Here is an 11,060-nt window from a genome sequence, read left to right on the forward strand (position 1 = left end):
CCCGCCCAGGGAAAGACGCTCGCGCGTGCCCGGGGGGGGCGTGCCGCGGCCGCGCCTCGGCTCGGTCGCCGGCAGGCGCAAGGCGGAGACCGGAGAGGATCCCCGAAGAATCTCGTTGTGCGTTTCTTGTGTTCGTCGCCCGGGCTGTGTGATCTGTCGGTCGGTCGGTCCGCGCGCGTGCGCCACGTGCAGTGTGTAGAGAAGGAAATAAAATGTGCGCGCTGTTGCGATCTTGGGCCTCTCCCTTCCCTTGGTTTCTCCTGCTCCGCGCATGTGTTGCGCTGCGCGAGCTGATGTGCGTTTGTGCCCAAGTGTTTTTGGAAATAGTTCGAAACAGACCTTGAATTTATAGACGGAAAGCTAAATCAAATCATGAACTTGTAATATCGAAAATGGCGCACCAAACTTTTTGTTCCCGGTCTATTTTGAACCTTCAGGGCGTTTAGCTGGTATTCGCTGACGTGGCAAGTCAAATACTAGGATTATTTCTGCAAAAAAAATACTAGGATTATTGACCGGCTGCTCTGATTTTATTTTGTTTGTTTTCCTTTCCTTTTTTTGTTTCTTTGTTTTTCATTTTCATAATGATAATAAATAGTTCAATATTTTGTAATGACTTTTTTTGAACTACCAAAGCCACTTGTCTTCTATAAAGAGCGACGAAAATTTACCGAACGACAAAAAAAAATACTCTAACTAGAGTGATTTACAGGAGTCAATCTCGGATCTTGCACTGAGAGCGCCCGCAACTAGCCACTCGGCTGCTCATGGCGATAGATAGTGCGTCCTCAATAAGAATAGACAGGAGTGTCCATATATGCAAGCACTTTTTTTAAATCTAAACATTTCTTGAAAAAAGTTGTGAACAATTTTGACATGCCAATTTTTCAATAAGGGTTAATTGGTTAAATGCCACTCCAATTCTGGCGATTCCAAGAAATGCCAGTGCAATTTTCCAAACTTTGAAAAATGCAACTCTAAATTTTGCAAATTATAAAAAATGCCACTTTTCAAAAGTTTAGAAATTGAAGTCACCCTTTTTTAAACACAAATAATTTACACAATTCCACAAATATGTTTTTTGGAAAATGTGACACAATTTTTGCAAAAAATCTAAAAAAATAGAAACATTTGAAACTTTTGGAAATCTGAACATCTTGTGACAAATGTGAACAATTTTTGAAATAACGATTTTTTAAAATGTAAATAGAGCTTGAATTTAATTTCAAACACGTCTTCGAAACATGAGACAATTTTCTATTTTGGACCAAAAATAGGAAACATTAACATTTCTTGAAATTTTGTACAAACTATGAAATGCACGAACATTTTTGAAAATTCCCAAACATTTTTTTAATTTATGAAAAGACAAAAAAAGTTTGTGCAAAAAAAATTCAGGATTAAAAAGTGTCCCCCTTTTCATAAAAATGTTTATGTATCAAAAAGTGTTCGCTTTTAAAAACTGATTGTGTTTTAAAAAAATTGTCTGTTTTTCAAAAGTATTCGGAATTTCATAACATGTTCGCACTTTAGAAAATGTTTGGGGATTTCAATTTTTGTTTATATTTGTAAAGTTTGCTCTTAAAACACGTTTTCAAATCTCGACACTGCATTTTCTATAAACTACAGTCGGGCTTCTAATTATATCAGTGACAGATCATTAGCAGCTCCTAGTCGCAGTTACGATTCCCCTGGTTTGTCTCTTTTTGGGTATTTTTACGTTGCACTTTACGGAAAAGTAAAAAAAAACTTCGCTTCACGCTTGATGGGCTGGCCCAATCGCGTCCGCAGCCAACAATCCCAGGACTTGGCTCTGCCAGGTCGACAATCCCTGTTTGGGAACGCCCTCAAGGTTCAAAATAAACCAAGATCACAGAGTTCGGCGTGCTGATAAAATGCTTTTCTTTATATTAAGATTGTCAAAGAGCTTGATGTTTTCTTAAAAACCACTTTTATGGGCGAGAAACGCATCTAACATTCATTTGCCTGACATTTTGTACTTGTCATATATAATGTCCAATGTATTTTATAGAGACACTTGCATCTTTGACTGTAGTTGGTTTCTATAGATTTTGCCCTCACTTTTCGAGCCTGCTCAGTTTTGTCCTTAGATTTGCTCCTGAGGTTGCTCGAATGCCCTTCTGTCAAGATTTCGTCCGGTCAAAGGCGTTGGACCATTACTTTGATCAAAATACCCCTTAGAAGTGGCAGAGGGGTTATGTCCCCCTTCCACATGGAAAAAAATGAAAGAAATAAACAAATCATCCCTCTCACTCTTTTATAGAAGGAATCACAAATTGGTATGCTCCAGACTTCACAGAGTGGAACCCCAGAGGTATTGTAGCATGCCGCAAAACTGAAATCAATATTTGTAAGTGAGGACTCCAGTGTGTTTGATTCCAGTGGGAGCTCAATACTTTAGCAAGTTTTTTTAGGCAATGGGTGGCGCTTCATTGATTAAATGACAATAAGTTCATTACAAAGTACGGGTCCGATGAAATCCGGAGCTTCGACATACCAAGCACCTACGACAACATGCTCCGCAGATCGCGTGATAGCATGAGCCGCCCTATTACATGCTCAACTAACATGAATAAAGGAAACTGAAACAAACTTCAACAACGGTAATAACTTGATGTCATGGGCGACAGCACCAGTAGCCAATCGTTCAGCTTCAGAGGCATTCAGCTTGGACACCAGAGATGAACAATCACAAGCTAAGATATTCCTCTGAATACCATCAACAAGAGAACATGATAAAAGAACATCGAGTGGCCATTACTTCAGCGGGTTCAGGATCGCAAACCTTCTCATAGAAGTGATCACACATTCTCATAGAAGTGATCACTGGACACAAAAGTACAACACCAGCACCAATATATTCAGATTGTAAGAAGATGGCAGTATCAAGGTTGACCATAACCTTGTCCTCCCACGGTAGATTCCATCTTTGAACTGAGGGGGTGAAATCACACCTTTTGGAAGCTTTGGCTTTGAAAGAGTGCTGCAAAATCATCTCAATGCAAGCGTGGGAGAACAGGAAACAGTGCACGGGTGGAACTTGAAAACTTCGAGACCCTATCGCCCCTCCAGTACTGTAAGGGCTTCCATATCCACAGAGTCCTGACCGTAGTCTGCTCTCTTTGCTACCTTATTCCTCCGAGAAAAATACAGTGGCTTATCAGGCGTTGCAACTGGTGTGCTTCTACTCTCCAACGTTGATACAACAGTTGACTTGACTGGTCTGACATCCGGATCATCCTGAACACACAAGAGCCCAACATGAATGCAACATAAAGCCTCTTCATTCGAGCAACTCTCTGAAACTGATGGATCCACCAAATCCATTGCTAGCCCTTCCCTCCATAGACTCCATGCCTGAATAAATCAAATGAAAAAAAATAAGTCATGTGGTCAAAGGAATTCCAGACATCGATAACGATAAATCATAATCTTACATATATTATAAGGTTGGGGAACTCATTGATGTTCTGGGTTGAGCTAATCCTTAGACCACTTACAGTTTCCAAGAGCAACACTCCAAAGCTATAAACATCAGACTTAACAGAAAAGAGGCCTTCCATTGCATATTCCGGAGACATATAACCGCTGGATAAATCACATCATCAGCACGACTTGTACGTTTCGAGTTGAGTTTAACTATGTATGACTTTAATGAACAACTACACGCAAGATAGTACTTACTATGTTCCGACAACTCGGTTAGTGTTCGCTTGTTGCTCATCTCCACCAAAGATTCTTGCCATGCCAAAATCAGATATCTAGGGATTCATATTCCCATCTAGCAAAATGTTGCTTGTTTTCAGATCCCTATGAATTATCATCAGTCTTGAGTCTTGATGTAGATAGAGTAGTCCTCTAGCTACTCCTTTGATTATATTGAATCGTGTTGGCCAGTGAAGCATTGGCTTCTTTTCAGAATCTGCAAGAGTAGTATCGGATTATGATTTAAGATGTGGTGTCAAATGATTGTTGGCTGATTAATTTGTGATCAGAACATACTGAAAAGGAAGAGTGGTATCCAGGCTTCTGTTTGGCAGATACTCATAAATAAGTAGCTTTTCATCGCCCTGCACACAATAACAGACAAGCCTTACAAGGTTTTTGTGTTGCAGTTTAGCAATCACGACTACTTCATTCCTAAACTCTATTGCCCCCTGCCCAGAACCTCTACTGAGCCTTTTAACAGCAACTTCTTTGTTGCCATGGAAGAGCCCCTGCATTATAACAACGAGGAGAAAATTAAGGTTACAAAATAGTATGGTTTGGTTTTGAATCACAGCAAAAAGTGACAAATTTTTCATATTTCAGTGCAATTAGATACGTTGTTGTGTCTACGTTTACCTTGTAAACTTTACCAAAGCCGCCTTCTCCTAGCAAATTGGACATAGAGAAGTTGTTTGTTGCAGCAACTATTTCCTCAAAGCTAATAAATGGAAGTTCATGAGTTTCCTCTCCGAGTCCATCACTACTGCGCAAATCCCCCATTATCAGTCTCTTTGGTCTTCCTTTCTTGTCATGTTTTCCTAAGAGAAATATCATCTTTGTTGTCTTAAAAAGGCCAGAATATGTGTCTTCCAAACTTCTTAAAAATTTAAATCAATGGATTACCTTTAAACTTGCAGGACCATACAAGGCATGCCAATAGAAGTATCAGCAACACACTTGCTGAAATTCCTGGTATAACTTTTATTACGATGCTCTTTTGCCCTTTCCCTGAAAAAGAACAATGTTATGACGTTCAATTTATTGTAAATCTTTACTCCCTCCCGTTCTAGAATATAAGGTGTATCGATTTTCATGCAAGTCAAACTTGTATGTTTGACCAAGATTATAGAATAAAATATCAGCATCCATAATAGAAAATAAATAAAATATGAAAAATACTTTTCGTGATGGATCTAATGATACAAATTTGGTGTTGTAGATATTTTTTTTTCTAAAAACTTGGTCAAACATGCACATGTTTGACTTCTGAAAAAACTAATACACCTTATATTTTAGAACGGAGGGAGTACTTTAACAGTGTTGTCTGAGTATCACGAGTAATCTACAGTTTAGTTAATTGCATAAGGAATATTTTAGATGTGCACTTGGGCTCAATACCTGTATCACCATTTTGACATGCTAAATGAATTGACATATATAGTACATAGTACAAACACCAAGCAAATGGCAACAACATGGGGATAGAACTAATACCATCTAGTGATTTTGCTGCGTGTAGTGGTGGAGCCAAAGTGTCAGCAACTCACAATTTATTATCAAGTTAAAACAGCAAGTTGTAATGCTCTGCTTCTTATGTTACACACAAATTCTTAAACTGAAACGTTGATGAACATAAACAAGAGCAATAGAAAGAGGAGTGTACTTGTGTTCAAGAAAAGAAAGAAGGAGGAACATACTTGACAAGGCAGCAAGCCGGAGATATAGGTTCTCATTGCCAATGGCACCCTTCCCCACGTCAATCAGCTCCCCGGTCCACATCAGGCACCTTGTTGCATCCCCATCAATGTAGGTGGTGCTTAGATTAGCATAAGCATATGCTACAGATGAGCAATTTCTGCTGCACTCCACTTTGCAGTCATCATAGCTTTTGTTCCACAGGCGTACAAACTTGTCTGGCACCTTCATTGCTGGCAAGGTCAGGAAATTGTCCTGTCCACCACACTGCAGTTCCTCCTTTCGCCGGCAACCATGAGAAAAAATGCCTCCAACCCACTCTGTTTTGTTACTAGGGTCAAATCCAGCAAGGCACTTGCATGTAGGAATTCCCTGTGTGTTGTCGTAGTAGCCATATGCACCACAGTATCCATAGAGATTGCACCGGTAAGCTGGCCACGATGTAATGAGGGTCCAATCTGTTAAGCTGGTATTCCATCTCCATATCGTGGTCTTTCCAGAGTAGTCAACCTTGTAAAATATCCTGGAGGAGCCATCTGATAGTCCAAATGTTGAATAGGTCTCGCCATTGGTGCCCATGTAAATCGTCAAATACATGAGTGGACTAACTGCCTGGAGGCCCACGTTGGAGGATACATAGCCGTTCCTCACAGCAGCACGGAAGTATGGCACTGACCCATTCCAGATGAAGGACTGTAGGGGAGTGTCAAGGTCATTCCCAACAGAGAACCTGCCTTTTGACGGGTCTTCAGGGCCCTTCCAAGAGATGATCCGCCATGGTGGGTGTGTCTTGTGGGTCGCCCGCATAGGCATGCCAGCAAGGATGGTGTCGCTTGGATTCTCGAAACTCTGCCATAACATGTCACTGTCTGATGATAGGACTACAAGATTGCCATTGTTGAGAAGTTTGGCCGAAGAGTTGCTGCCAGTGATTGTGTTTGCCATCCAAAGTATGTGGTGGCCATTGTTTTCAGACAACATAAGGCTAGAGTTGCCGGTCATAGTAAGCATCGCGGATGAAGCATCAGTGATCGGATTATCGCGGTTGGCAACCCAGACGATGGTGCGCAATGGGATATCGTTGAACCATATGCCAACATATGTATTTTCAGTTGAATTTGAGGGGGTAAAGAAGCCTAAGGCGAACGAACCTTGGTCCGAGGTGAGAGTTTTGCCAGGAGCGAGTCTCATGCCAGGGACAAGCACACTGACAGGTGCGCACAGAAGCACTGAACTGAAGGGCCAAGGAATCAGGAGCACGATGATGACCAAGTGGAGAAAAGGCAGATGCATGCTTACCCACTTCTTTGAGTTAACAAGTGATGAGGAATCAGGAGCAGAGAAGGGGATATGATTGGGTGGAGAAGACAGAGGAAAATTTAGAGTGAACTACGAAAACTAACCTTGCAGTTGAAATAGGTGAACTGCTGTTCCATTTCCTTCTTTGTCAATAGTTGATATAGACAGTGAAGTGTGAATGGAGGGCAGTATTTCAAATTTTCAATGCCATGTGGCTCGACTGGTGGAATGGATTCTAATACTTCCTCTGTTCATTTTTATAAGACTTTGAAGACATTTCAGACAATGTACAAAACAACACATTTTGAGTTGTCTGAAATGATTTACAAAAATGAACGGAGGGAGTACATCGCTATATCAGCCTATCAACTTGAGAGTGGTAAATGCAGGAAGGTGACTAGATGATGGTAAGACAAAGAAAGCAGAGACTACACCATACTTTCTCTGTCCCATTGATGTGATCTCCAGTCTCTCGCTCATGGAATTCTTCACTACACTGAGTGAGACATCAGAAGTCTAGCACACGGCAACTGAGCCTGACTTGGTAAACAAATTGCCTGGAGCCTCTGCTTCCTGTTACCCACAACGCATGGCATGGCAAGTAACTAAGTGAGCAGGACGTATGAGAGTATATGGCGTTGTACGCACGGCCTATGGATGAAGGGGACAAATGAAGATACCTGATCCGCTAGTCCAGTCTTCCCTTCTAGTTACGTAAAGTCTTTTTAGAGATTTCAATATGGACTACATACGGAGCCAAACGAATGAATTCCAATATGGACTACATATGAAGCTAAACGAGTGAATCTACACTTTAAAATATGTCTATATACATTCATATGTAATTCATATTAAAATCTCCTAAAAGACTTATATTTAGGAACAGAGGAAGTACCATACATGCATGGCCTGTAGGTGTCAAGGATTGTTGATTTTTTTTTTTGCAAGGACAGTACTTCAAAGTATATCCCATCCAGACAATTATTGTGGTACAGATAATTTGGAGAACTTTCAGTCCACCAACCGACTTGAATATAGTTTACTGGTTTGATTTGACTTTGCAAGATCACACAAGTTGGCATAGTCTCCGAAACTAGAATTGGTTTTTGCAAGTTTAAGGTCATTTGTTGTTATGCATCTTAGAAATTGGGGTTGGCTTTGCAGGCTTCTGAATAGGTGTTTACGGTTTATAAACTGTGTTTGGTTACAAAAATGGTAACGTAAACGATGACGTAAGAGCAAGTACAATAGAATGATATAAGCAGGCTATAAGGACTAAAATGTTATATCTTTATTTAGTTGGAGGAGAGAGAAGACAAGCGGGCTATAGAATAAGAGCTGGCTATAGCACGAGACCAATGACATTTTATGAGATTGTAAGGTGGGACAACTATTAATAAAATAGTACATATTTAACACTTACTATTGTACAAGTCGACTATTAGGTTGACTCTAGATGACAGGGCAACTTCTTATAGCCGATTGTTGGTTGTATTATTAACCATGCTCTAATCAGATCCCGACATTTTAGGAGGTGTAACGAGTTACTCTCTTCGTCCGAAAAAGAATGTTGCGGTGGCATTTTTTGCAAAAAAAACCTCCACAAATTTTCGACACAACCCGCACTCCTTGCTTGTCTCCCTAGACCTCCCCTGCTCGGCTCCCCCGCGCGCAGAGCTCCCTTGCTCAGCTCCCCCACGCTAGAGCTCCCCTCCTCTGCTCCCCCCATAGCTCTCCTACGCGTCGTTGGAGCTCCCTTGGTCAGCTCCCCCATGCCAGAGCTCCCCTCCTCTGCTCCCCCACATAGCTCTCCCGCGCGACGCTTGGAGCTCCCCCGCCCCACGCCACCGCCGCGTTGCTTCCCCCTCGTTCCCCATGGAGAACCATGGCAAGGAGAAGGCTTGATTTTTTTTTTATATGCTCCCCGACGGGAGACGTCCTTCCCCGAGGGCGGCGAGCCGAAGCTAGCCCTACACGTCGTCGAACACCTCCTCACTGGCTGGATGCCGTCGGCCACGAAGTCGGTCCCGACTGCATCTGCTCAACTCCACAGTCCACACCAAGAATCGCTCTTGGCTAAAATTGGTCTTCTCCAAGCACGTGCCGCCTCTCTTCTCCCGCCACTTCGCCGACCACGTCTTCACCGTCGGCATCAGCGGTCCTGTTCGCACCGTGTACGTTCAGCTTTTTTCCTACAGTTGCATCTTGGTTATGAATCTTGTGATGGCTTTTTGTCCAGTGAGAATTTGCATCTGAATTTGATAAAGATAGAGGGGCACTGAATACTGAATCTGAATCTGAATACTAAATCTTGTGCGTGTAGATGTTGTTGATCTTTATCCGAAAATGTGTTAGGGATTGTTGATTAGTGCACACTGTCATCTTGATTGTTTGATCTTTTCTGTCTGAAATTGCCAATGGTTAAAGTAGTAGTTACAATAGTGATCATTAACTGGACATTTGTTACAAGGAGTATATGTTGCTAAATCATTATTTATGTGCATAGATCACCTACCATCAGATTAATTTTTGCAGATGGTGGTGGTGATAGCTGTTTAATCGATCTGGTACTCAGTGCTGGATATACTCCTTGTTGAGTCAAGTTGTGCTAGTACCCAAGCATCTATTCCAGGCCAAGTTTTCGCTCCAATATTGATACACTTGGATGAAAATGACCCCTAGGTAAAGTGGCACATGGCACGTGTTATTTTTTTGGTACATGGTGGTGTACAAATGCGTTGTGTATCCAGGGTTTTGTTTCAAATTTTTTGAACGTGCGTAGCTACTCTGTTGGTGCAGCTAGCGATATTGGGTGCGCATGGGCCAGCCTGCTCCGTTGACTTGCTTTTCTAGGGTTTATACGGTGGTTGTATACGTGGGCGGGCCTCCTTCCTTCTCTGGGCTGCGCGTCGCCCTTCGTCGACATGTGGTGGGCTGCGTCAGCGTACGCGGTACCGCTTTGCGCTGGGAAGGCGGTGCCGACTCGACCGTCTGGCGTACGGGAGCTCCTAACGGGCGCCTTTAGCGCCAGTTAGCAGTTCGGGCGCCCACGCGGCTGTGAACTGGGCCGGCCCAGCAAAAAGTCAAGCGAGCAAAGAACAGCCAAAAATTGGTCGAGTAGCGAACGACACGGGCAAACCAACTACACTACACCGGACTACTGGCGAAATCAAGGAAGACTGTTTAAAGTACTCTGTCGCCGCACAATTTATTCATATACATGTAAACGTACTGTAGCACTTTGATTTTTAAATTATTTGAAAACATTTGGGAAAATTTTCATGAATTACAGAAAAGTTCATTGGTTTTGAACAAAAAGAGCGTATTTCAAAAAAAACATCGCTTTTGTAAAAAAAGTTCATCGATTTTGAAAAAAGTTCATCGACTTTGAAAAAAAGATCACGATTTTGAAAAAAAAGTTCACAATTTTGAAAAAAGTTCATAGGTTTCGAAAAGGGTTCGTCAATTTTGAAAAGAGTTCATTGATTTTGAAAAATAGTTCATCGGTTTTGAAAAAAAGTTCATCGATTTTGAAAATAGTTCATCGATCTTGAAAGAGTTCATCGACTTGCAAAAAGGTTCATTGATTTTGAAAAGTGTTCATTGACTTTGAAAAAAAATCGTCGAATTTGAAAAAAGAGTTCATCGATTTTGGTAAAAAGTTTGAGTTTGAAAAAGAGTTCATCCAAATTGAAAAAAGTTAATCGAATTTGGAAAAAAAATGTTCATCAAATTTGATAAAATTTCTTTCATTTTGAAAATATGTTCATTGGTTTGCGAAAAAGTTCACGAAAAAATTGAAAAGTTCATTGAACCAGGATGAAGGGAAAAAAAGAAAAAAAGGAAAGTAGATGGATAAAAAGGGTGTGAAAGATGTACGTATACACATTAGGTTGGTTGTCGGGGTGGTCATTGCCTTCAAGCACAAAGGAGGAGGTCGTATGTTCCATTCACGCTCTTGCCGATTTACTTTTTCTCTTTTGAATGCAGAAAAAAACATAGACGGGCCGGCCCATCTGGATCGAGAGGAAAAGAAGAAGGGTGTGCGCTGTTTGCGAATAACACCTAAACGGGCGCTTAAGGCGCCGTTTAGGGTTTGACCTGGCGTACAGCCTTTGAGTGCTTTTTGATCGGTGCTGCTACGACAGTTTAGATTTAATTTATGTTTAGTCTACGGCCTGCTATACTATTTTTGATCGGTGCCGCTGTCGCCGTTGCGTCTACAGACTTTGCCGCTTTCGTGGTGCAATCTAGAGACCCTGGTAGATATGTTGCAGGGGCTATAAATAGATCGTTCTTCCTGCTACGTTATTCAATGTAGGTCTTCGTTGCTCTCG

The 11,060-nt window shown here is 41.6% G+C and overlaps 1 protein-coding gene and 1 long non-coding RNA gene across 3 annotated transcripts; one reads left to right on the plus strand and one right to left on the minus strand.

The window, feature by feature from the left end:
* Positions 1–2,755: 2,755 nt before the first annotated feature.
* LOC125530077 (G-type lectin S-receptor-like serine/threonine-protein kinase At1g61480) lies at positions 2,756–6,969 on the minus strand. Of its 2 annotated transcripts, none has more exons than XM_048694466.1 (7): positions 5,427–6,969; positions 4,633–4,737; positions 4,366–4,547; positions 4,024–4,238; positions 3,706–3,943; positions 3,522–3,609; positions 2,756–3,378 (listed from the first exon to the last, which is right to left on the minus strand). In XM_048694466.1, the coding sequence occupies exons 1-5, from the start codon at positions 6,715–6,717 to the stop codon at positions 3,937–3,939; spliced, it is 1,800 nt and encodes a 599-aa protein (XP_048550423.1). In that variant the 5' UTR covers positions 6,718–6,969; the 3' UTR covers positions 2,756–3,378; positions 3,522–3,609; positions 3,706–3,936. The 2 variants fall into 2 exon arrangements, with proteins under 2 accessions (XP_048550423.1, XP_048550422.1); XM_048694465.1 differs by having other exon boundaries at positions 3,459–3,609.
* Positions 6,970–8,387: 1,418 nt separating this feature from the next.
* On the plus strand, positions 8,388–10,009 carry LOC125530080. Its single transcript, XR_007292830.1, has 3 exons — positions 8,388–8,897; positions 9,259–9,405; positions 9,523–10,009. It is a non-coding gene; the product is annotated as an uncharacterized LOC125530080 (long non-coding RNA).
* The last annotated feature ends 1,051 nt before the right edge of the window (positions 10,010–11,060 follow it).

The sequence above is a fragment of the Triticum urartu genome, unplaced genomic scaffold (assembly GCF_003073215.2).
Source record: "Triticum urartu cultivar G1812 unplaced genomic scaffold, Tu2.1 TuUngrouped_contig_6054, whole genome shotgun sequence".
NCBI classification, from domain to species: domain Eukaryota; kingdom Viridiplantae; phylum Streptophyta; class Magnoliopsida; order Poales; family Poaceae; genus Triticum; species Triticum urartu.

Excerpts from the sequence above, each read along its gene's own strand:
- LOC125530077 (XM_048694466.1), bottom strand. The coding sequence starts at position 6,717 with ATGCATCTGCCTTTTCTCCACTTGGTCATCATCGTGCTCCTGATTCCT. Across the intron at positions 4,738-5,426 it reads CCGGCTTGCTGCCTTGTCAA|GGAAAGGGCAAAAGAGCATC; the intron begins GTATGTTCCTCC and ends GTTCTTTTTCAG. Across the intron at positions 4,239-4,365 it reads GCTTTGGTAAAGTTTACAAG|GGGCTCTTCCATGGCAACAA; the intron begins GTAAACGTAGAC and ends GTTATAATGCAG.